At 53.4% G+C, this 24888-nt stretch overlaps 3 protein-coding genes across 22 annotated transcripts in view; 1 reads left to right on the forward strand and 2 right to left on the reverse strand.

Moving 5' to 3' along the window:
- ANKRD24 (ankyrin repeat domain 24) overlaps nucleotides 1-9753 on the reverse strand; it is a 27278-nt gene extending 17525 nt beyond the window's left edge. For 3 of the 9 annotated variants that reach the window (XR_014241755.1, XM_082381650.1, XM_082381645.1), the window contains exons 1-2: nucleotides 7706-8384; nucleotides 5128-5387 (exon numbers count right to left, since the gene is read on the reverse strand). Coding sequence is in view for 8 of the 9 variants with exons in the window: in XM_082381650.1 (XP_082237776.1) it covers nucleotides 5128-5295 (168 nt within the window). In the remaining variant the exon portion in view is untranslated. Of the gene's footprint in view, nucleotides 1-5127; nucleotides 5388-7310; nucleotides 7657-7705; nucleotides 8388-9337 lie in introns of those variants that run through there. The other 6 variants (XM_082381648.1, XM_082381653.1, XM_082381649.1 and 3 more) reach the window with 6 other exon arrangements.
- SIRT6 (sirtuin 6) lies at nucleotides 8482-15674 on the forward strand. 10 transcript variants are annotated; one of them, XM_082381710.1, is made up of 9 exons: nucleotides 8493-8643; nucleotides 9762-9889; nucleotides 11247-11429; nucleotides 11712-11771; nucleotides 13663-13758; nucleotides 13836-13916; nucleotides 14051-14223; nucleotides 14566-14689; nucleotides 14778-14959. In XM_082381710.1, the coding sequence occupies exons 1-9, from the start codon at nucleotides 8578-8580 to the stop codon at nucleotides 14812-14814; spliced, it is 948 nt and encodes a 315-aa protein (XP_082237836.1). In that variant the 5' UTR covers nucleotides 8493-8577; the 3' UTR covers nucleotides 14815-14959. The 10 variants fall into 10 exon arrangements, with proteins under 10 accessions (XP_082237837.1, XP_082237836.1, XP_082237833.1 ...); XM_082381707.1 differs by lacking the exon at nucleotides 14778-14959 and adding an exon at nucleotides 10493-10571 and having other exon boundaries at nucleotides 14051-14679; XM_082381706.1 differs by lacking the exon at nucleotides 14051-14223 and having other exon boundaries at nucleotides 8494-8643; nucleotides 14778-15674.
- A 725-nt stretch (nucleotides 15675-16399) lies between these two features.
- Nucleotides 16400-24888, reverse strand: part of CREB3L3 (cAMP responsive element binding protein 3 like 3) — a gene marked incomplete at its 5' end in the record, with an annotated part of 39718 nt that continues 31229 nt past the window's right edge. For all 3 annotated transcript variants that reach the window (XM_082381692.1, XM_082381693.1, XM_082381691.1), the window contains 6 exons: nucleotides 16400-17186; nucleotides 17394-17490; nucleotides 17696-17780; nucleotides 20009-20077; nucleotides 22763-22869; nucleotides 23431-23565. In XM_082381692.1, coding sequence (XP_082237818.1) covers nucleotides 16873-17186; nucleotides 17394-17490; nucleotides 17696-17780; nucleotides 20009-20077; nucleotides 22763-22869; nucleotides 23431-23565 — 807 coding nt within the window. In that variant the 3' untranslated portion in view covers nucleotides 16400-16872. The remainder of the gene's footprint in view (nucleotides 17187-17393; nucleotides 17491-17695; nucleotides 17781-20008; nucleotides 20078-22762; nucleotides 22870-23430; nucleotides 23566-24888) is intronic.

Raw genomic sequence — 24888 nt, forward strand, 5'->3', positions numbered from 1 at the left:
TAAATGGAGAGTCTGCTGATAAGCAATTGGGGAGTTGGAAGGAGGGTGTTAAGGGCTCCTCTCTCCTCTTACACCGAGGGGGGGTGGTGTGACCCTCTCAGGCTTGTCCAGAGAGGAGACTGAAATGGATCTCCCAGCTCAGGCCTCGGATTTCCAACTGCCCTCGGCCTGTCCTTCTGGATGCTAGACAAGCTCAGAAGCCCCCCGCAGTGGGCCAAGGGCATCGCTGTCCCGGTGGGGGCTTAGGCCAAGTCTTAGCGTCATCTCACTCCTCTCTCACCCCACACCCAATCCAGCAGCCAACCCCACCAGCTGTAAACTACGTCCAGGGACCCCTTCTCACCCGTGGTCCAGCCCCATCACAATTCTATCTGGAGGTCACCTCCTCCCAGGCCTCCCTGCTTCTGTTCCCCTCCCTGGGCCACCAGCTTCCTAAAGCCCGCATCAGAGCATTTCTCTCTTCTGCTCAGAAGCCTCCAGCGACTTTGCATCAAATGCTAACTGCTCACAGAGCCCAGGAGGTTCTATGGCAAGGAGTCCAACTGCCAACTGAGGTCCCCAGGGCTGGGGCGGGGGGTGGCAAATCCCAGCCCACCCCACACCCACCTGGTTTGCTCCAGCTCAAGAGCTAAGAATGGTTTTTACACTTGTAAGTGGTCAGGGAAAAAAAAAAATCAAAAGAAGAGTAGTACTTCCTGACACATGAAAATTATATGAAATTCACATTTCAGTGTCCATAAAACAAGTGTTATTGGGATGGGGCTATGCCCATTCATTTTCAAATGGCCTATGGGAATTCCCCGGTGGTCCAATGGTTAGGACTCCATGCTTTCACTGCCGAGGGCCGGGGTTCAATCCCTGCTCAGGGAACTAAGATCCCACAAGCTGTGTGGCGTGGCAAAAAAAAAAAAATTTACTTTCTGGCCCTTTACAGGAAAAATGTGCCTAGCTTTGCTCTATACAATCCTCCTTGTCAACTCTCTGAACTCATCTCCCTCTACCTTTCCCCTGGTCCGTGACATCCTGCTGCAGTAGTCTCCTTTCTGGTCCTCAGACAGCTCTGCCCACCTCCGGGCCTTTGCCCTTGCTGTGTCCTCCACTCGGAATGCCCTCCTTCCTCCACCGCCCACAACGCTGATTCCTTTACTGTCTTTTGCACTGGAAGACACCTCTTCAGAGAGCCCTTCTCTGATCACCCCTTGTCACTCTGACCCCTTAGTGGGGGGTTATCTTTCCTTCATCGTTCTTATCACTACCTGACATCATCCTGTGTACCTTTCTGAAAATATTGTTTCCTCTTGATTTCTTCACAGAATGTCACCTCTGCACAGGCAGGAATTTTTGTCCCCCTTAGTCACTGTGGCTGGATTCCCAGCAGGTACCGGGTATAGATTTTGAAGGACCCGGTGCAAAATGAAAATTCAGGGCCCCTTGTTGAAAAATTATGAAGAATTTCAAGATGGGGAGAAATGAGTATGAAACCAAACATGGGGCCCTTCTGAGTGGCAGGGTGTGTGTGTGTGTGTCTGTGAAGCAGGCCCTGATCTCCAGCCCACAGTAGGTGCTGAATAAATGTTTGTTGAATGAATTAAAGAAATAGTGACTCATTTAAAATAAGGTCACATATCTAATATATATCTGTATGTACATTTGTTCATTTCAAGAGTACTTTTCAGGGCATCCTAATAATAAACTACAAGCTACAAAATTCAGTCAATCCCCTAGTGCCTGTGTTGATCTAATAGCAATAAACTACTTCGTTCAAACTGAAAAAAAGAAAAAGAAAAAGAAACAGTGACTCTGGGAATAAAAGTGAGGGAGAGACAGACAGACAGATTTTCCAAAAAGTGTTGAGGCACCGGGAGTCTACGAATCTCTAAAATTTTCTACAAATCCGCAATCTTCTTCCTTGTAGGATTTTTCTAAAACCTGAAATAAGGGCAGGAGGTTGATGGGAATCCAAAAACTAGGCTCCCAGCTCCAGTTAACTCCCATCTTTTTTTTTTTTTTGGCGGCATCACATGGCATGTGGGATCTTAGTTCCCCGAACAAGGGACCAAACCCGTGCTCCCTGCATTGGAAGCACAGAGTCTTAACCACTGGACCGCCAGGGAAGTCCCTCCCAACTTATGGATGGAAAAACTGAGGCCCAGAGAGGGGGCGAGAAGGCTCAGAGCAAGTAGGGCGCTCTGCTGGGACCCGGCAGAGCAGGCTGTATCATGAGAGAAGCAGAAAGGAACGGGGAGGGCGCGCCGGGCAGGTTGTGTGCTGATAATGGGAAACGGAAGGTCCGGAGAGATGGAGACGGAGGTGGAGGCGGACCACTGCAGTCGCGGGTGTTTGCTTTCTTCCCTCGGGGCAGCCGAACAAAAGCTGAACCTGACTCCTGCATTTGGCAGAGAAACCGGAGCCTGGCAGGTAGAGGGACTGACGGGGGTGGGGGGCGGTTTTGGCGGGGGGAATGGAGGACCAGCTTCTCCTCTCTCTCCTCCCCCAGGCCTCCCATCTGCCGCGCCCGCTCCAGCCCAGGCGGGCTCTGCTCTCTGCCCCCGCCCTCCCTGACATACCCAGAGACCCTCACACCCATGCTGAGGTTTTAACATCCCTCTATTCCCGCCCTCCTCATCTTGACTCTGTGCCAGGCACCTATCAAAACACACCCACGTCCCAAATTAGGTGTTTTTTTGTTTTTGTTTTTTTTAGAGGCACAAACGTTTTGAAGGATTGGATTTCAACAGGACTCTGCTTTTGAAATTCAACAATCGGATGGTTTGGTTTACCACTGGCTACAACTTCTCGGGAATTTTTAGCAGGAAATGTGAACACTAACTAGGAATCGATTTCAAACGGGATGAAAATTTTAGGATCGTTCTGCAGTGAATGAAGCTAACCCCATGCCACATTTTGTAGGGATTAACAAACAATTTATTCCTTGCTCTGGTGCCCTCTCTCTCTCTCTTTCTTTCTCTCTCCCTCCCCCTCTCCCTCTCCTTCCCTCTCACTTCAATCAATGCACTTTCCCCCCAACCGAGGCCCAATAACACAGCCCTAGTAACACAGGTGTTCCTAGTAACACAGCCCGGGGAGAAGGCAGGCATCTCACTTCCTAGCTGTGTGACGTTGGGCAAGTTCCTTAACCTCTCTGGGCATCGTTTACTCATTTATAAAGTGGAGATAAAAGCTCCTACCCTACATGATTGTTATGAGGGTTAAAGGAGCTGACATCTGCAAAGCACATGGAAATCTCCTTGTAGTGTTTGAAAACAAATAAATAAAAACAAAAATGGGATGAAATAAAAATGAGTTCAACGACATTAAATGTAAATTTTAAACGTTAAAATAAACAAAATGAAAGGAATGTTAAAATTGATAAATAAGAAAAATACATTTAAAAATCATTTTGAGGGGGGAATTCCCTGGCGGTGCAGTGGTTAGGACTCTGAGCTTCCACTGTAGGGGGCATGGGTTCGATCCCTGGTCGGGGAACTAAGATCCCACAAGCTGCGCAGCACAGCCAAAATAAATAAATAAAACAAAAATAAAATAAAATAAAAATCAGTTGGGAAAACTTTGGAAGGCCAGAGAATGGCGGAGATATACGCAAAGTCACTGAGCTAGTCAGGGACAGAGGAAGGATTCGAACCTAGAGCCACCTGACTTTAAAACCAGGCTTGGGACTTCCCTGGCGGTCCTGTGGTTAAGACTCTGCTCTTCCACAGCAGCGGCCACGGGTTCGATCCCTGGCTGGGGAACTAAGATCCTGCATGCCGTGCAGCACGGCCAAAAAATTTTTTTAAATTAAAAAATAAAACCAGGCTTGTTCCTCTGCCCCGTTTTTGACATTCAAGGACTCCTCGGGCTGGGCCCTCTCGGGCCTCAGCTCCCCCTCACATTCTCTGCTCCAGCCAAAAGAACCTCTTCATCATCCCATTATGTCCCTGTATCAACCAGGCTCTGCCCAGCCTCCAGACCTTTGCTCACACTGGTCCCCATCTCCCTCCCTGTGTGCCTTCACTTGTCTAAATCTTCCCTGTCCTTCCAGGCTCTGCTCCAGCACCACCTCCTCCAGGTAGCCTCCCTGATTGCCTTGGGCCTTCCGGATGGGAAGGCCCTGTCATGGGAGAAAGACCAAGGGCTCTAAAGTCAGACACGTGTGGGTTTGAATCTCCCTGTTGCCACTTTACTCTGTGACCAGGAGAGGTGAGTTAACCTCTCTGGACCCTGGTTTCTTTGTGCTGTAATTGGGAAGTTTAGCCTGACAGAGGCCAGTGCTCAGGAAGGCTGGCTGCCAGACTCTACATCTGAATGCTCACTTAGCTTCTGTGACTCTGTGCCCTGGACCAGCCTGAACACTGGCAGGGACTAGCGGGGCCAGGAGGGAGTGGGTAATGAATGAGGAAGGAGCACAGTCTCTGGAAGTTCACAGCCCAAAATATAGCTGCAAGAGAAGCCAGCAAGACCCCACCTCAGGGTCTTTGCACTGGCTGTTTCCTCTGCCTGGAATGCAATTCCTGCAAATACACACATGATTTCCTCCTCCTTTCCCTTCTGATCTTTGCTCTAATATCAGCTTCTTGGTGAGGCCTTTCCGGACAACCTGCTTTAAAACTGCAACCATCTCCCCTGCCCCAGATGCTTTAAATTCCCTTTCTTTGCTTTCTTTGTCTCCCTGGTACAAAATATGCCTTTCACTTATTTATCTTGTTCAGCATCCATCTCCCCAACACAGCTGTCAGCTCCACAAGGGCAGGGATTTCGGTCTGCCCTGTTCACTGCTGTGTCCTCTGTGCCTAGAACAGCACCCAATACAAATATTTGCTGAATAAATACTCAAAAGCAAGAAATCAGGGTCCCCGAGAAAGTGAGGCCCCAGAAAAGCAAGTGGTCACTGTAGCTGGGAATAGAGATCTTCCGGAAGAAATGTTCTTGGAGCCAAATTGTGAGGGATGGGGAGGATCCAATGCATAGTAGTACAGGGAAGAGAGTTGCAGGTGGAGGGAACAGCCTGGACAAAGGCATGGTGGCTGAAAAGCTTGAACAGGAAGTAATGTGGAGATCAGGGCAGCAGGGGGCAGTAGAGAGGAAAGGGAGGGGAGGTGGCCAGAGGCTAAAAGGGTAAACTTGAACCTGTGGATGGTGGGGAACCACAGAAGAGTTTTGAACAGGGAGGGGCTTGGTCATACGGAAGCTGCCAAAAGAATCTGGTGACAGACGGAGGACAGCAGTCCAAGGGCCCAGTGGATCTTCAGCCAGGTCCTGGGGGACAGGAGCCTGAAGTTGGAGGACATCGGGCATCTCAGTGGCCTCAGACTCACCTCTGTCTTCTTAAATCGTGCCCGGAGGGTCTTCATGGCCAGTGTCAGGTGTTTCTCCTCTCCCCAGGCCACCTACAGAAGGCCAGGGGGTAAGAGACATCAATCCTGGTGGGCAGGAGAGCCGTCCGCCTCCCACTCCTCAAAAGTACCACTTCCTCCTCCCCCCCTGGCCATCCCAGCCCCTAGAGCAGGACATGGACCTATCCCATCTTCTAACTTCTGTGTGTCCTTCAGCAGGTCACTTGCCCTCTCTGTGTTTTACATCCCTCTTCCATAAAATGCAGGAAATAATCCCCTCCTAACCAACTTGTGGCCAGTTTCCTGTGAGGTCCCTAGCATAGAGCCTGGCAAACAGTAGGTGCTCAATAAATGTATCCCACCAGTATTCCCTGTTGCCCAAGTAGATCAGGCTTTTTCTGGTTTCAAGCTTTTATCTGTGCAGTTACTTCTACCTAGGATGCCTTTTTTTTTTTTCCTTCTCTGGTGAACTCCTATTCATCCTTCACAGCCCAGTTCCAAAATCCCATGGTGTTCTGATCAGCTTTGCCTCTTACTAGTAGGCAGAACTCTAACTCCTCAAATTGGGTTCCCCCAGCTCTTCCTCTGCCCCACCCCTGGCTCCAGAGGCTGGAAGTGTCTGGACTGGTTCTGTTTTCTTGAATAGTTAGGGGCTCCTGGGGGGCCAGGCCCAGAGCCGAGGTGTCTTAGCACAGAGGCATGTTTCTTGGAAACATTTTCAGAGAGAAAATTCTTGCAGCTAAGTCCCCTTACACCAGCCTGGCTCCTGTGTGAGTGAGAGCATGGAGGCAAGTCACCCAAGGTGGGCAGAGGTCTGGGGTGATGGCTGCATGCATGTGTGTGCACGTGTGAGCACAAGGTATGTGTGTGCATGCATGTCTGTCCAGCTTAGCCTGTTCTGAGTTTCGTGCATGTGCAGGTATAGAGGTCAGGCAGGGATCTCAAGGGGGCATTTTGCCAGGTGTCTGGCTAGGAATTCCTTCCTATGTCTGAGTGGGATTTCTGTTAAGACATATCCTTCACCTGTCCTTTCACCTGCTCACCTGCCCATGAATTCTCCAAATCATCTTTCCGCCCATCCACTCACCTGTGCATCCATCCTCCCACCCAAGCGCTTCTACATCCACCCACTGTCCACCATCCGCCCAACTTATGTTCTCACGGTCCTCCACGTACCCTTCAACAGTGCTCTATCCACCATCCACCCACCATCCACCTGCCCATCCACCCACCATCCACTCATCCATCCAATCACCCACTGGCCACCACCCACCCACTCATCCACCCAACTCATCTTCTCATGGTTCTCCACGCACCCTTCAACCATCCTTCATCCACCACCCACCCACCATCCCATCCACCCACCCAACCACTCATCCAACCACTTATCTCCCTCAACTATCCATGCACCCATCCACCTATGCACCCACCCATACAGCCAACACCCACCTACCATCCACCCGCCCATCCATCTACTGCCCATCCTTTCATTCACCCCTTCAATTTACCCCATTCAATCAATGTACCCATTCACTCACCACCCACCCCACCCTTTTTCTTTACTCCTGTCTAACGGACTCAATCACACCCAGGGCAGGGTGTAACTGACACCCAAGAGAGGAGTCCGCAGGTTGCCTGGGCAGGAGGGAATCCGCAGGCTGGGGGAGGGGGAAGTACCCTCATCTAGGGAGCTGCTTCCTGGAAGAGGTGATGATACATGAACAGGGCCTGATGGCTGGGCAGGATATTGAGCTGCAGCAGCAGAAAAAGAGGGTACGTACCCTAAACAGCACAAAGGCTGGGAAGTGGGAGGTGCACGCATGAATGAGTGTGTGTGTGGGTGTCAGCGTGCCTCAGCATAGGTGGGACACACACCAGCCTTTCCTTTCTCCCACATGCCAGGGATCAGGGGCAAGGAGCCTGAGGCCCTAAGGGGAGCCTCCATCCCAGGCCTCCCTTAACTCCGTCCCCTCCTACCTCCTGCAGCTCCAGTGACTCCAGCACCAGGCCACTGTGTCCACTGCCAGCTCTGGTTACCTGCTCCCAGCTGGGCCACCAGCTCGCACCAGCAGCTCCCAGCTCTCAGTTCTGACACCTGATCAGCTCTGAGCGGGCAGCTGCCCCAGGGGGCCGGGGATGAACAGAGGGAGGAGACAGGCTGGCAGCAGGGCTGTCTGTTGGCCAAGGGGCTCTGGTGGGAAGACACCGATGTTCTTCCCGACCATGGCTGGACGGATTTCAGTTTCTGGAATGAGCCACCCTTTTCCTCTCTTCTCAGCCTTTGTACTTGCGGTCCCTATGCCAGGAGCCCTCTTTCTGTACCTCCTGTCACCCCCCAACTGGCTGATTCTCCCCACCACCATCGTACTCACTGTTCAGATCTTTGCTGCAACATCCCCTCCTCCAGGAAGCCTTGCTGGTTGCCCCCAGGCTGGGTCAGGCGCCTCCTCTGAGCTCCTTCATTGCCCAGTGCCCTCATTACAACCCACTCACTCTAAGTCACCATTGCCCCGCCACAGGGTGCTGCCTGTGTTCTCCAGCGTCTCCCCAGTAAACAATACATTTCTTAAATGAGTCCTCAAGGCCTCCAGCCCCAGTGAGTGTGAGCAGTTTCCCCAGCCTCTTGGTGAAGTCAGGACCTGTCCTGCTGACTGATAATCATCCACCTGGATAATGTTCAGATAACTTAGAGTGGCGCCCGTGACCCTCCCTAGTGAAGCCCCAAATTGCCACCCCCTGCGGCCCCCGCACACATGCACAGGTACCCTGCATTTGTAAATTTAGAAACTTATGAAATGTGCAGGGGAAAGAACCTTGGACTCGAAGCATAAGTCCTGGGTCCCTTCTCTCAGGCTCTGTCCTGTGAGGGGTGGGGTGCGGGGAAGGGGAGTATCAGTTTACTCATTTGTAAAAAGGGGAAAGAGGGAAACGATCGCTTGCGCCCCTCATTTTAGAGGTGACTCGAGAACTCTCACGTGGGCAGTCCCTTAGTTTCCAGCTCGGGTCACTGGACAGCCCTTTTCCCGCCACTCTCCACATGCCCAGCACGGTAGGAAGCTGGCTGCTCTTTGCCAGCAGTTAATATGGCGACTGAGGCGTCAGCACGAGGCGCATGCGCCTTGGGGAGAAGAGGCCGGGTACGGAGGATGAGAAGGCGGCTCCTCCTTCTTCCTTGTCCCACCCCGTTTCCGGCGGACGCGGCTGCAACAAGGGAAACTTTATTGTTCCCGTTGGGGTCTCGAGGATGTCGGTGAATTATGCGGCGGGGCTGTCGCCGTACGCGGACAAGGGCAAGTGCGGCCTCCCCGAGGTGAGCGCGGCTGGGTGTCCCGACGGCCGTCGTCAGGGCCGTGGGCTGGGCGGGGCCGCCTGGCAGCGGGCATTCTGGGAGTATCAGGAGACACTGAAGCTAGACAATGGGAGGGACTTCCCAGTGAGGAGGGGGCGGGAAGTGACGCCCCAGCGCGCCTGGGGACGCGACCACGCCCAGCTCCGGGTCGGTCAGGCTGGGACTGAGGCTAGGACCCACGTCGGGAAGTCCTGAAGTTCTGATGGGGGACCAGGGGCTGTAGTTCCGGGCGGAAGGCACTACCGGGGCAATGGCGCGGAGGTGGGAATAAACAAACTTGGAGAACAGATTAGGCCAGAGAGGTTACCAGAACCAGGCCAGGATGGGCCTCAAGTGCCAAGCTGGGGAGCTGACACCGTCATGAGGGTGTGATGAGGAAGGGTTTTGAGCTGGGGAGGAACCTGGAGGATGTAAGTCAGAAAGACCCCTCCAGCCACGCCGAGAGGAAGTCCCCACCATACACTGAGACCTTGGCGGGGTCACTTCCTTTTGTGTCTCCTCTCTTCTGTAAACGGGGGAGAAGATTGCCCCCGCCCCACAAAGGCTAGTGCGTCCCTTCCGAGTCAGGCATTAGTGAGCTCCCAGGTGGTGGGAAGCCCCACTCCTCTTCTGCCTGGTTTCCACTTTATTCCACAAACATTTATTAAGCACTTACCATGCACCAGACACTTTCTCCGCCCTGGGGCCACATCAGAAGGTGAGAGGCCTCGAAATATGGCGTGGTTAGTTTGTATGGGCTGGGTAATTTCATAGACTAGTTAGTGAGTGGGAGAATTATTCCAACTATTTCGGGGAAGGGGTGGGGAGTTCCAGGAATTGGGCCACCGCCCACTTTTTGGCCATTTATGGTTAGCCTTTGAACTGTCCTGACACCTGTGGGTGTTAATACATTTAGCATATGCTGAGGTATTACAATGAGTGTATAATGAGGCTCCAGGTCTACTGGAAGTCGAATCTTCCGCCATCTTGGACCTTTAACCAGTTTTTGTTACGTCCTACGGCTGTGTCACTCTTTTAAAGGTTGTGCCCTGCCCCCTTCCCTCCTGTTTCACTCCCTTCCACTCTCTCCCACCCAACAGGTCTTTGACCCCCCTGAGGAGTTGGAGCGGAAGGTATGGGAGCTGGCACAGCTGGTCTGGCAGTCCTCCAACGTGGTGTTCCACACGGGCGCGGGCATCAGCACAGCCTCAGGCATCCCCGACTTCAGGTCCGTGCGCATGGAGGGAAGTCAAGGCAGGGCTTCCCTGTGAGCTCGCAGATGTGTGGCCATCGGAACCCCTCCTGCCGCCTTCCCTCCCGCTGAGTCTGGGGTGATCTGTCAGTCCCCTGGGGTGTTGGGGATGGGAAAGACCCTTCCTTTGGAGCATGTCCTTTTATATCACACCCAGCATTCCATTCCACCGGCCAGAACTTGGTCACCTGACTATACCTAGTTGCAAGTGTTGCTGGGAAATGTAGTCTTTCGTCTAGGCTCACTGTGCAAGGCTAAGTAGTGGGGTTCTGTTATTACCAGAGAAAAAGGGGAGAATTGATATCAAGGACAATTAGCTCCATACTCACTTGCAAATATTTTTCTGTCAGACCTCTGGTGGGACAAGTGGCTTAACCACCTGGACCTCAGTTTCCTCACCTGTAAGTGAGGGTGTGAGGACAGATAATGTCTAACTTTAGGCAGGCTGTGTTAGACAAGAGTCTCATTGCTGAAAAGCAGGGGTCTCTAACTGATGGCCTCCGAGTGGCCCCCGTAGGTGCTGAGTTTGCAACCCTACCCCGTAGGGCAGGCCTATCACAATTGTACTCTCTTTCTAAGGCCTCTCAGGCCCCCGGAGCAGACTCCTAACAGCAGAAGAGCAGATTCCTTGTTCTTGGAGGAATGTTAGAATTTTAAGGTGTGAATCTCACCCCCCTTCCATAACCTGCCATGGCTCCCCATTGCCACACAGGAGAGTTCTAAGCACTTCAGGCTGGAAATCAAAGCTCTTCCCAACCTAGCCCTGGATCAGCTCTCCAACCTCAGCCCCTGCAGCCCCCAGACCACTCACAGGCTGTTGCCAGCCCCCTGGCCTTTGCTTACCTCTTCTGTCTGAGCTGCCCGGCCCTTTCCTGTCTGTTCAAGAGACAGCTCAGCCTCCTCCAGGAAGCCTTCCCACAGTTCCACAAAGAGCCCTCACCGCTTCTACTGGGCCAGCCCAGCCCCGGGTTCCTCCCTCTGCCCCAGCCCCACAGAGCTGGAGGGTCTGTGTCCACCTATGTCTCTCCCCACAAGATGGAGGACTCCTTGAGGGCAGGGCCTGGGTCCCCTAGGGCCCCAGCATCACCCAGCGCAGGGCCAGGCTCAGTGCAGCAGCAGTAAGTGTTGGTGGAATTGAGTAGTTAATTTCTGCCCTTGTGTACCACGTTCTCCCTCCTTCCTCCCCCACCCCCTCCTTTGACTGTGTCACTCTGTCTCTCTCTGATTCTCTTTCTCTGCCTCTGTTTCTCTGTCTCCTCTTCTCTGTCTCCTTTTCTGTCCCCTCTCTTCCTGATCCCTAAGCTCTCTCTGTCTCTCCCGCCTGCCACCTCAGGGGCCCCCATGGCGTCTGGACGATGGAGGAGCAGGGCCTGGCCCCCAAGTTCGACACCACCTTTGAGAACGCGCGGCCCACGAAGACTCACATGGCACTGGTGCAGCTGGAGCGCGTGGGCCTCCTCCGCTTCCTGGTCAGCCAGAACGTGGACGGGCTGCACGTGCGCTCCGGCTTCCCCAGGTGCACCCCGCGTCCAGCCCCGCTCAGCCTTGGGCAGGCTGCCCCTCTCTCCGAGCCTCAGTTTCCTCATCTGGAAGACGGGTGTTGATGGCAGCCCCTCCCTCTCAAGGCCACTGTGGCGATTCAGCCAGGAGAAATGCTTGGTGCTCAGCTGCCACTGTCAGTGTCTGCTAGGCGGGCACGTCTGGAGAATCGAGATCCCCTCTTCCTGGTCCTGGGGGGGATTCCAGCCCTGAGCCCTCTGCATCTCCTCCACTAAGCCTCTTCCTTCTCCTCCCACAGGGACAAGCTGGCAGAGCTTCACGGAAACATGTTTGTAGAAGAATGTGTCAAGTGTAAGACGTGAGTGCCACGGAGGGTAGGGGCGGGGGCCCAAGGCGTGGATGACCCAGGTCGGGCTCTGCAGGAGGGCCTTGTGAGTTGAACCTGATGTTTCCAGAGACGAGGGTGTGACCCTCCCAGGGTGGGACTTGGGGGCGTATCTTCCTCCCAGGAGGTGTATTCATTTCCTGCAGCTGCTGTAACAAACTGCCACAACCTGAGTAACTTAAAACAACAGAAACTGATAGTCTCATGGGTCTGAAAGCTCGAAGTCCACAATCAAGGTGTTGGCAGGGCCGTGCTCCCTCTGAACCCCGTTGCGGAGGATCCTTCCTGCCTCTTCCAGCTCCTCGTGGTTTCCAACCATCCTTGGCTGTAGACTCATCACTCCAGCCTCTGACTCTTTTATCACGTTTCCGTGTCCCTGTGTGTCTGTGTCCCCTACTCTTTTTTTTTTTTTTTTTTAAATATTTATTTATGGCTTTAGTTGCGGCACGCAGGATCTTCGTTGTGACATGCGGGATCTTTTTTAGTTGCCACATGCGAGCTCTTAGTTGCAGTTGCAGCGTGTAGGATCTAGTTCCCCGACCAGGGATCGAACCCGGGCCCCCTGCATCGGGAGCACAGAGTCTTACCCCCTGGACCACCAGGGAAGTCCCTGTGTCCCCTCTTCTTATAAGGACACCAGTCATTTGGGTGAGGGGCCACCCTACTCAAATGTGACCTCATCTGAACCCACCCAGTACACCTGCAACAACCCTACTTCCAAATAAGGTCTTATTCCAAAATACTTGGGAGGCGCCACTCAGCCCGTAACAGGGTGTGACGGGGCATTCTTCTGGCTCTGGGAAGGCTGAGCCTTCCTGGAACAGGAGGGCTCTGGGCGTGTCTCCCTCTGCTGGGCCAGCAGCCTTACGGGTGTGAATAACTCAGGTGTGGTGGGTGCGTGTGGCTCCCCTGCGGGTGGAATCTCTTGAGACCAGAGCACAGGTGGGGCCCCAACTTTAAAAAACAAATTTTTTTTCTCTCTAAATTTATTTCGAAAAACTTCTGTCTGGTGGAAAACTCACAAGAACCATACAATGAACTCATACTTCACCTAGACCGGGGATCCCCAACTTTTTCCTGTACAGGGCCAGATGGTAAATACCTTCAGCTTTGTGGGCCAGACTATCTCTGTCGTGACTATCAGCTCTGTAGCATGAAAGCTGCTATAGAGAACACTTAAAGGAATGGGCATGGCCGTGTGCCAATAAAACTTTATTTATGAAAATGGGAAGCAGAGGGCCGGATTTGATCCTCAGGGCTATGGTTTGCTGACCCTGACCTAGATTCATCAATGTTACCATTTCGCCACAATTTGTTTCTCCTCTTCTCTCTGTGTTCGGATTTGCTCTACTGTTCAAGGGGCAGATTTCCTTATCCTTTGCCCCTTAAACCCTTTAGACATCTCCCACGAGCCACGGTATTCTCTTCCACAGCCGCGGTGCAGTTTCTGAAGTCAGGAAATGTAAAAACCACAAACGCGACTATTCGATCCCCAATCTGTGTTCCCAGTGTTCCCTCCCATTGTTGCTGTTTTTCCCCTGGTGCAGGGTCCAACCCGGGGTGGCACTCTGCATGCCAGTGTCCCATCTCTTTAGTCTCCTTTACCTGGAGCAGTTCCCGACCTTTCTCTGTTTTCCGAGCTGTGGACCTTTTGAAGCAGCCAGGCCAGCTGTTTTGTGGGAGGCCCCCTCTGCCCCCCCCGTGGTGGGTTTGCCAGATGTCCCCTCATGCTTAGATTCTGGTCATGTGGCCCCCGCTTTCCTGGGAGAACAGCTGCCTGCAAAAAGCAAGAGCCACCCAGGTGGGGCCGCAGGGTAGGCACCTGGGAGCAGGCAGGGAGCTGACCCCTCCCCTCCCGACACAGGCAGTACGTCCGGGACGCCGTCGTGGGCAGCATGGGCCTGAAGGCCACCGGCCGGCTCTGCACCGTGGCCAAGTCAAGGGGGCTGCGGGCCTGCAGGTAAGCGGCCCCTCCCCACGCCCTGGTCCCCAGGGGAGGTGGCCAGTGTCCCTGCTGACTCCCCGCTCTCCATACAGGGGGGAGCTGAGAGACACTATCCTGGACTGGGAAGACTCCCTGCCTGACCGGGACCTCACTCTGGCCGATGAGGCCAGCAGGTCTGACCCCCGCCGAGCCCAGGGTGGGGTGGGCAGGGGAGGGGCAGAAACACAGCCAGCTGCAACCCCGGAGACATCAGGAAAGAGGTGGCCCACACCCTCTCTGGGCTTCGCTTCCCCCGTAACAATGGCAGCTCCTGTGTACTGAGCCCTCATACCCCCGGCCCCGGCCAGAGGCCTCACACACCATCCTCACCACAGCCCAGGGTGGGTGCTGCTCGGGGCCCATTTTACAGACGAGGATACCGAGGCTGGAGCAAGCTGACACCTCCGTCCACACTGCCCAGCCAGGAAGTGACTGAGCCAGGTCTGGAACCCAGGAGTCCAAGTGGGGAAGGTCCCACCCACATCAGCAACTCCACTTCTGCCGACGGGGTGGGGTGGCTCCGGCGGAAGGGAAGCGGCGGGCAGGATTCAGGGCAGCTTGGAAGCTGGGGCAAGCCGGCCCCCAGGCAGAGATGGGCGCTGTGTGAGCCGGCCTCCCAGGGCTGGCCCCGGCGTGTCAGCAGAGCAGTGAAGCCATGGCATTTGAGCAAGGGTGGGGTGGTGTGTGTGTCGGAGACCGCCCGCCCCCAGCCTCGTGGGGCAGGAGGAGGGCTGCAGAGACCCTTGCCGAGGGGCTCAGGCTAATCCCGCCTCCTGGCCCCAGGAACGCGGACCTGTCCATCACGCTGGGCACCTCCCTGCAAATCCGGCCCAGCGGGAACCTGCCCCTCGCCACCAAACGCCGTGGAGGCCGGCTGGTCATCGTCAACCTTCAGCCCACCAAGCACGTACGTGCTGGAGCCCACCCGTGACCCCTGACACCCCACGCCCCCCCAAGCCTTCTCCCTCCGCCTGACCGGTCCCCACCCCCCGCAGGACCGCCACGCAGACCTGCGTATCCACGGCTATGTAGATGAGGTCATGACCCGGCTCATGAAGCATCTGGGCCTGGAGATCCCGGCCTGGGACGGCCCCCGCGTGCTGGAGAGGGCACTGCCACCCCTGCCCCGCCCACCCACCCCCAAGCTGGAGCCCAAGGAGGAGGCCCCCGCCCAGCTCCACAGCCCAGCGCCCGCCAGCCCCAAGCAGGAGCCCACAGCTGAGCCTGGCGCCCAGCACAACGGCTCCGGGCCCGCCAGCCCCAAAAGGGAGCTGCTGGACAGTCCTGCTCCCCGCAGGCCCCCCAAAAGAGTGAAGACCGAGGTGGTTCCCAGCTGACCAGGGGGCCTGGGGAGGGCGGGGCTCTTTGTAGAAACCATGGATTCTTTTTTTTTTCTTACTGGTTTCACTTTGTTACTTGTCTCTGTCCTTGGGGGGAGACCTCAGGGTGCTGAGAGCTGGGCTCCAGGCCCCGGGGCAGACTTGCCCTCCATTGCACCTCCCTTTAGCTTGGGGCCTCTGGAGGGGGCCTGGGAAGGAGCATCCCCCCTGGACCCTGACCTTGGAGCTGACACCCCCCCCACCCCGTACTTGCTCCAACCCCAGGCTCCAGCCTCTGACTCAGGATGTTCCTGGGAGGTGTGGCCAGGCCCTCTGTGGTTTCCTCTGACCCCTGGGCCCTCACACTCTCCAGCCCCTGCCTACCCCCGGACAGCCTTCACAGTCCCTCCAGGAGGGAAGGGAGGCAGGGCCATCATTTAGGAGCCAAACTTCATGGCAGGACAGACAATAGAAGCTCACACTGCCTTTGGGGCTGGAGGAAGAAGGGTGGGTCCACCTGGCTTCCTCCAGGCTTCCAGAAAAGCCTTCAATGCAATAAAAGAATTTCTTGCATCTGAGTCTGTGTTTGCCATCCACAACCTTGCCCTGGGTCCTAGTCCCTGGGGGCAGGGCTGTGTGGTCCCCTCACCCCCTGGGATGTGTGCCTGGGCATGCAATCCAGGCCTGGGGGCGAAGGAGGGCCTTACCAGCTGCTGACATTTGCTGAGTCCTCAGTTTGTAATTCTGACTTGCGGGATTCTTTATTATGTGCCCTCTGCTACTAGGCTGTGAGCCCCTTGAGAGAGGCCGCGTTTTTTGATCGCAGTTGCAACCCCCAGGCACCTGTGCTTGGGGAGGGCCAGGGTGACGCGTTAAAGGAAGAGCACAGGTGCAGCTGGAGTCAGTCCTCCCCAGCTGTGACCTTGGGCAGGTCCCTTCATTCCCGATGCCTCAGTCTCCTCATCCATAAAACGAGCAGGGTGGGGATCCCGGCCCCCCAGGAAGGCAACTGCCGCAGGCCTTCCGCGAATACCCTGGAAGGGTCGGGGTGGGGGTGGGGGTGGGGGGCGGGCCAGAGCTACCTCGCACTCCTGGTGCGCCCTGCTTTCCGCCCGCCGCCGCTCTCCAAGGTGCTGAAGACGCCCCGGCACCTCTCTGGTCACCGCTCCAGCCTGGGGGTCAAGGGACCCCCTGCCTCACTCCTCTATCCTAGGCTGGCCCGGTCCCTCCTTCTGTGGGTTGGGGAGCCCCAGACTCTAATTCAGCCCCCACCCCACTCCACCTCCATGCCAGCCGTGTTCTCTCAAAATACTTTATTAAGGACCATAGCAGTCTTAGAAAAAGGGAATGGCTGTGAGCCATGGCGGCCCCAAAGTTCAGAGCTCAGCCCGTGCTCCAGGGCCAGGGTCCCAGCAGACTTGGCCGCTTCCTCCTCCCTGTGTTCCAGGGGGCAGGAAGGAGTCCCCGAGCGGGGAGTTACCGAGGCCTGGTGTATGCCTATCTCTCTGGGTCTGTGGATCAGTCTGTGTGTGTCTTCCTGTTTCCTTCTGCACCTGGGTCTGTATGTGTATTTCTCAGGCTTTGTGGCCTTATGGTCTATGTCTGAGAATCAGTTTGTGCATGGGCCTGGGTCCCTGGGTCTGTAGCTGTGAGTCTGTGCGTCTCCATCCTGACACCGTCGCCGGGGTCTCTCCCTCACGCCGGATCCCTGTGCCTGTCTCCACTGCAGCACCCCTGACTAGAGGGGCCTGGGGACACGTACCCGTGGTGCTCACAGCTCACCCCCTGCCGCCTCCAGCCCCACGCGCCCTGGGCCGAGTGCTTGTTCAGGCTGGGCACAGTCTAGGAGGGTGGTCCGGTCCAGCTCCTTCATGGAGTTGCCCTGGACCAGGGTCCCGTTGTCCAGATCCTCCGTCGAGTTGTCCGGAGCCGGCGGGTCCCGGGATCCCCATTCCTCCTGAGGGCTGCTTGGAGACCCTTCCTGAAGTGTGGCAGCCTTGGGCCCATGTCCTGGGGTTTCGGAGCCTGGCACGGTTTTGGGAGCCACGCGGGATGCAGCATCGTTGTGCAAAGTTCTGGAGAAAACTGAGGAAGGGTTGGGGGGTCGTGAGGGATGGCCTGGGGGGCTGGTTCCCTTCTTTCTTTTAGCCCCCAGCCTCAGGAAGCAGTTGCAAGGGGGCCTCCTCCCCCTCCCCCAGTGGCCCAGTATGGGGGCTGGGGAGCCAAGGGGAGTGCGCCCACGGGGCAGCCCAGAGGGGTTTTGAGGGAGGAGCAACCCCCCGGTCCACCTACCTCGTACAGGCACGAAGTCTCCGGGGCTCTCGGCTTTGTTGGAGGCGAAAGGGCTGATGGAGGGGAGGATGATGAGGGCGAAGGAGAAGAGCAGGACCTGGTGGAGATGGGGGCAGGGTCACCCCATCCCTCCCCCTCCCCTGAGCACACTCGTCTCATAGGCAGGGAAACTGAGGCCCAGAAGACTGGAGCGTGCCTGAGCTGGGGCTCAGGGCCGTCCGTGCTCCTACTCACACTCACCTCCCCCACAGGACCCTCTGCCAAGGCTGACAAGCCCCTTGGAGCTGGGGGTCAGGACTCACCGCTATGCAGGTGCCCGTCTGAGCCGACTTGCTGGTGGACTGGACCACGATGGCCTGGAGTTTCTTCAGCTGCTCCAAGAGGGACCTTAGTGGAAACAGGAAGACTTGGTTGATCCCTACATAGCCTTGACCTGCCTCCCTGTGATTCCTGGGGTCCCCCAGCCTGGCTGAAGTCTGAATCCCGTCCATCCCTGAAGACCCCACTGCTCTTAAAAGTCCCAGAAGCTCCCTCAATAAACCTCCACTGAACATCTCACCCACTTCTCTGCCACCCCACCTTCTCCATCCAGGTTGCCATTACTGCTCGCCTGGACACCTGTCCCAGCCTCTGGTCCCCCTAAGCTTCTCCTGCTTCCTCTAGAGTTCATGCTCCACACTTTTTCAAATGTGAGTCAACTTCTCCCAACCCTCCCAGAGTTCCCATCTCCCTCGGAGGTAAAAGCCCAAGTCCTCCCCGAGGCCCACAAGGCCTGGCACAGCCAGTCCCATCCCCTCCCTGCCCTCCCCTCCTCCCTCTCTCCTCCTCGCTCACTCTGCTCCAGACACACAGCCCCTCACTGTTCCTCCTACACACAAGCATTCCTGCCCCAGGGCCTTTGCACAGGCTGTTCTCTCTGTACCAAGGACACTGTTCCCCCGCTCCACCCCCCACAGGTCTTTTTGTAGCTGCTTCTTTCTTATCTGTTGGGTCTCATCTCAAATGTCACTTTATCTGACCTCCCTGCCTAAAATGGCACCCCCCTCACTCCCTAGCCCCTTCCCTCTAGTTTATTTTTCTTCCCAGTGGCTATCACTATTTGAATGATCTTTCATATATTTTTGTTTGTCTGGAGTCTGTTTCTCAGTAGACTGTGAGTCTTTAAGTGGAGGGGCTGGGTCTGTTTTGTTCACTGTCTGGGTCCCAGTGTCCAGACCTATGCCTGGCACAGAGTAGATGCTAAATAAAAATTGAGTAAGTAGGGCCATACAGTTTGATCTAGAAGTATGCCAATGTAGCAAATACTCAGTGGAAGCTATTTGGAAACAATGGCTCAAGAATTTTCCTCAGGTTAAAAACAGGTTAGTAGAAAATATACCACCTGGTTGGAAAGTTTAAACATAGCTACATTATAGCACAGAAAGAAAAGAACTAAAATTCCCTTCTAAATACCACCATAAGAATCAATCAATTCCCTGGTGGCTCAGTGGTTAAGAATCCGCCTGCCAATGCAGGGGACACGAGTTCGAGCCCTGGTCCGGGAAGATCCCACATGCCACGGAGCAACTAAGCCCGTGCACCACAACTACTGAGCCTGCACTCTAGAGCCCGTAAGCCAAAACTACTGAGCCCACGTGCCACAACTACTGAAGCCCGTGCGCCTAGAGCCCGTGCTCCACAACAAGAGAAGCCACCACAATGAGAAGCCCGCGCACCGCAACAAAGAGTAGCCTCCGCTCACCGCAACTAGAGAAAGCCCACGCGCAGCAATGAAGACCCAGCTCAGCCAAAAATAAATAAATAAACAAATAAATACATTTATTAGGGAAAAAAAAAAGAATCAATCCCTCACTATTTGCAAACAGACGATTCTATGAAAGAATAAGGCACCAAGCACTGTCCACACAAGAAGAATATGCTGATAGGTTTTTAAAAAATAGATCAAGCTGTTTAAACTTCAAACAGGACATCACAGAAGATGGAAATTTAGCTTGTATTAACTCAATTATGGAGGCAACACCGACCTTGTGACAAGATGAATGTATATATGCAGGGGGATAAAAGATTTAAGGTTTAAAAAACACCCAACAACTTGACAGAGGCATACATTTCTTCCCCAAAGCTGAATGAATGCAACAAAGTCCTCTCTGCCACCAGAGCAGACATCCAACAGCTCAAAATGTGAATCGGGAGGTTGACCACGACGGGGGGAGGAAATACCACCTCCTCCCATCACAACTAAAGTGTTATCACAAGCTATTTCACAAACCCCTGTAATGGCATCATCCATGACACCCCCCAAAAAACTGACTAAGTAAATGCACCCACAGATGGAATCACCTGCAGTTATCCAGCACACCATACCCCTAGCCTTTAGACATTCATATGCCATTTCCTCTACCGGCAGCATCTTCCCTTTAGTGAACTCTTACACATCCTTCAAGGGCCCAAGCCCAAAACCCCTTCTCTCGGCAGCCTTCCCCCTTTCTAGGTGGAGCCCTTACCCCCTGCTCTGCCCTGCCGTCACACAGCCTGTCCGCCCATGTCCACCTCTCCTGCAAGGGACTCTGGGGTCAGCTCCCCCTGTTCCCTGCCCCGGTTTGACCAATACTCACAGGTTCTGCTTCTCAAGATGCAAGACCTTCCTCTGAAGTTCCTGGTTCTGGGCAGTGCAGGCTGACATCCTGCAGGGGCAACATCACAGTGACATTCAGAATATGCCTGTCACCAACAGGTCAAACTAACATCTCTTTGTGAGGCCCCACTGTACAGGCAGGGAACCGAAGCCCAGAGAGGGGAAGTCATTCATCCAAAGTCACCCTGGCAAGTCTGTAGCAAGGCCAGAATTTGAACCCAGTTCTGCCTGGCTCCTAGGTACCATCTTTGCATTGGTGTGGGGGCTTTATTCCGGTCTGAGCCCCCAGGATTGGAAGTGGACCACCAAACTCAGGCAGTGATGCTTTGAGAAGATGCAGTAGCATGGCAACTGAGTCCAAGGAGACCCGAGTTACAATCCTCACCCTCCCTGTGACCTTGAGGTGCTCTGCTGTCTGGCCTCAGTCCCCTCATCTGTAAAGTGGAGATACAGTTACCTAGTTCATAGAGCAGTTGGGGACTGACATGAAGTAAAGTTGATTAGGGGCTTAGCAGAGTACATTTGCGGAACAAGACAATGTGATCATTCCAGCTAGGGTTTTGGGGTCCAGTCCAGGAACCCCACCTTTCCCATCTGCATCCATCTGTTAATGCTGTCTTGGCCCAGACCACTCAGATGTAGAATTAAAACACTCAAATCATGGGACTTCCCTGGCGGTCCAGTGGTTAAGACTTCACCTTCCAGTGCAGGGGATGTGGGTTCAATCCCTGGTTGGGAGCTAGGATCCCACATGCCTTGCAGCAAAAAAAAACCAAAAAAAAAAAAAAACCAACCAAGACATAAAATAGAAGCAATATTGTAGTAATTTCAATAAAAACTTTAAAAATGGTCCACATCAAAAAATCTTTAAAAAAAACCAAAACACTCAAATCATGGCATGAGGATATGCTAGCCCTCATATCACAACCAGGGAAGAGAATAAATTCTCCCACTAAAAGGCCCTCCTTCTAAATAACTCATGGGATAAAGAAGAATCCACTGTGTAAATTAAGAAAGACCTAGGGACCAAATGGTACAAACCAAAATGTGTGAGATGCAGCTAAAGCAGTGCTGAGAGGAAAATGTATAACCTTTTCTCTTTTTCTTTTTTTTTTTGGCCCCTCAGCATGCGGGATCTTAGTTCTCTGACCAGGGATCAAACCTGTGCCCTGCTGCAGTGGAAGTATGGAGTCTTAACCACTGGACTTCCAGGGAAGTCCCCCAAAATGTATAACCTTATTACAGCTCAACCAGCTGAACATACACATTTAACAATTAGCAAAAGAACAACAGAATAGATCTTCCCCACCAAAAGCAAAACAAAACACAACTAAAGACACAATAAAGCTAAGAGTAGAAATAAAGGAACTAGAATACAAAAAGACAACTGGGTGGGAGGAAAAGCCAGAAATTCATTCTTTGAAAAGAATAATAAAACAGACAAACTTCTGGCAAGATTGACCAAGATAAAAAACAAGAGAAGGCACAAATACACAACATGAGTAATTAAAAAGGGCACAACTATAAATTATTCAGAACTTAAAAAAATAATAGGAGAGAACTATGAACAATTTTATGTCAGTAAATTTGAAATGGACAACTTTCCAGAAGAATATGACATCTCAGAATTGACTAGAAAAGAAATAGAAAACCCAAATCTGTAACATTTAATTAAATCACTTTTAGTTTAAAAAGTGAGCAAGCTAAGTTTTTATGTTTCTATTAAAGAATAAAGAGGAGCCTGTCCCTCAGTAGCCTAAATGAGTTGAGAGAGGTGATTGGATGAGATTGGGGTGCACAGTTCTTTTTCTTTTTTTTTTTTTTTAATATTTATTTATTTATTTGGCTGCACCAGGTCTTAGTTGCAGCACGTGGATCTTAGTTGTGGCATGTGGGATCTAGCTCCCTGGCCAGGGATCAAACCTGGGCCCCTGCATTGGGAATGTGGAGTCTTAACCACTGGACTACCAGGGAAGTCCTGGGGTGCAGAGTTCTTTTTTTAAATTATTATTTATTTATTTATTTTTGGTTGCATTGTGTCTTTGTTGCTGCGCACGGGCTTTCTCGAGTTGTGTCAGGTGGGGGCTACTCTTCGTTGCGGTGTGCGGGCTTCTCATTGTGGTGGCTTCTTTTGTTGCGGAGCACGGGCTCTAGGCGCGCGGGCTTTAGCAGTTGTGGCACGTGGGCTCCGTGGTTGTGGCTCACGAGCTCTAGAGTGTAGGCTCAGTAGTCGTGGCACACGGGGTTAGTTGCTCCGTGGCATGTGGGATCTTCCCAGACCAGGGCTTGAACCTGTGTCTCCTGCATTGGCAGGCGGATTCTTAACCACTGCGCCAACAGGGAAGTCCCGGGTGCACAGTTCTTAAGCTGAGGAAATTCTGCCTTTCTTCTCCCCCACCGAAGGAAGCCATGACAGCTCTGAGGACCAGTGATGCTCAGCAAGGGAAGTAAATGTCCCATCTTCAGGCAAACAGCCAGGACAAGATGGATGATACCTTCTCCCTTCTTGGCATAGCATCTTCTAGGGGATTAAGGGGCCTCGAACCTGAGCCCTGTACCACCTTACTAGGCATTTTTTCCATCCTTGCAATTCACGTGAAAAATCGTCTCTCCCAGAGAAGGAAACAACTCTAATTTTGTCAGATCCTGAAAACTGTGACCTTAGCTCCGTTGCGTCCCTCTCTCAGGCCTCAGTTTCCCCCTTAAGTGTGGTGTCCCGGGACCCCAGCCTTACCGAGTTTCCAGGCCATCAATATATTCCTTCTTCTTTTTCCGGCTTTCTTGGGCTGACTGTTTGTTCCGAATTTTCCGGCGGATTTTTTTCAGCACTCGCTCCTCATACTGCAGAGTGACAAGGGGGGGCAGGCTGAGGCGGTCTGGAGGGTCTGCTCTCTTGTCCAGACCCCACAACTTCACCCCATTATCCTCCCAAGGGAGCCATCCCAGACTCAGGGACTTGAGGGCAGACCCATGATGACTTGAAGACCAGATTTTCTGCCCCGAAATTCTTGCAGAATCTCTAGGGGGGGTCCTGGGTCCTGAAGGTCTTCCCAGCTCCCAAACCCAGTCTCGTATTGGCAACTGGATTTTGTGCACTGGTGCAATCCCGCCATCTTCTGGCCATCTGTGGGAACAGCGCCTTTCCCGGGGCCAGTTATCAAGACTAAGAGAGGTCTTCCAGTTGGAAAAGCAAACTCAGATACTGATATTGAGTGAATAGGCTGGGTGGGGACTGCGGCCAGCTAGAGAGCCCCTACTGCGTTGGCTCTGAGGATGATTTTTCTGGCTCTGGTGACAGACACGTCCTAACATTCTAGTGGGGGAGACCCAAAGGTGAGACTCATGGGCAAGTAGCTGCAGGAAAGGGGGCGAGCTCCAGAGCCAGGGGTCCCACTGACTCACCTTGGTGAGGGGCAGCTGGGTGGGCAGGGTGATGCCTTCTTTGGCCAGCAGCTTCTTCTCGTCCTCCGTCAGCACCAGCTCCTGGCTGTGCCCGGTCCCAAGGCGCAACAGGTTGGGGGCTGCCAGGTGATGTTGCTGTGGGGAAACCAGGAGAATTGCTTTGAGGGCAGGGAGAGTGACGGCCTCTGGGAAATGAAAGAGGCATCAGGTCTGAGAAACAATCGATCCATCTGCTGTAGAGTCCCCACTGGCACTAGGGCTCCAAAGAACCAGCACACAGCCCTCCGACCCAGCAATTCCACTTCCAGGAATTGCTCTTTAGATACAAGTTTTTCATTTGTTTCACAAGCAGTCATTAGACAGCTATGTATTTAGCACCTACTACATGCCAGGCACTTCTCTGGGCTCTGAAAATTCCTTGCAGTGCAGTCTGCAACAGCAAAGGGAAAATCCAACACACAGGGCACAGGTTAAGTGAGCCTCCGGGAAATGGGGGTGAGGGGTGTTTCTCCCTGTCTACTTGTTTGTACCTTTGGAACTTGGACTATGTGAATGCATTTGCCTATTCAAAAATTTTTTAAATTAAATTTAAATTATGAAATAGAAACACTGAGAATGAAAGAATCGTGTCATCAGAGAGCCAAGTCTTAGGAATGTCACACCATGGAATGGGAGGCTCAGGAATAAAGGTGGAGATTGGGGCAGCCTGACATTCATTGGATCAAACTCCACTCCCCAGAATTCCAGGCCATGGATTAGCCCAACCATTTTCTCTCCAGGATCCAAGCCTCAGCGTGTTCATCTGCAAAATGGGGATAAGGTCTTCCACTTCTCAACGTTGTTCACACACAGAACAACAGTATTAAACTTGACACATTTACAAAAGCCAGTTAGTATTTCCAGAGCAGTCATTCGCCTTTCCTATCTTTCAAGACCTGCTGAAGTTCTGCCTCCTCCAGGAAGCCTTCCTGGACCTGCAATGCCCCTCCAGCCTCTCTCCCTTATGGGTACACTTCCATGAGCAGTCAGTTGTCCCCTTTTGACCATGAGGTCCCCAGAGGCTGAGCACACAGCTGGTGCTCACCGCACATCTCTCAAGTCAAGAGGGGTGTTCTGCTCTTTCTTAGACGTTGTCAGGACAACTTTGGGCATCAGGCAAACTAGAGTTCAAATCCTGACTCGGCCACTTGCTTGCTGTGTGACTTTGGGTTTGTGGCTTAACCTCTCTGGGCGTTGGCTTTCTCATCTGCAAAATGGAGGTACTAATTGGGTTCTCAGGTCTGGTTTACCTGTAGTAGAACCCCAGGGCAAGATAGACAGCCCTTGGTCAGTGTGCAATGGGCCAGCCCAGGGATTGAGCCTGCAGCAGCTGTGTGACTTAGGTCAAATTACTGGACCTCTCTGTGCCCATTTCCTCAAACGTAAAATTAAGATAAGAGTCCCAGTTTTCAGGGTTGC

This window comes from Balaenoptera borealis (genome assembly GCF_965194805.1).
Source record: "Balaenoptera borealis genome assembly, chromosome: 2".
Lineage (NCBI taxonomy): Eukaryota > Metazoa > Chordata > Mammalia > Artiodactyla > Balaenopteridae > Balaenoptera > Balaenoptera borealis.

Bases quoted from the DNA above. Each gene is read 5' to 3' on its own strand.
- SIRT6 (XM_082381707.1), top strand. From the start codon at position 8,591: ATGCGGCGGGGCTGTCGCCGTACGCGGACAAGGGCAAGTGCGGCCTCC. The intron at 10,572-11,246 runs GTGTGAATCTCA...CTGCCACCTCAG, and splicing joins AGGAATGTTAGAATTTTAAG to GGGCCCCCATGGCGTCTGGA. The intron at 11,430-11,711 runs GTGCACCCCGCG...CTCCTCCCACAG, and splicing joins GTGCGCTCCGGCTTCCCCAG to GGACAAGCTGGCAGAGCTTC.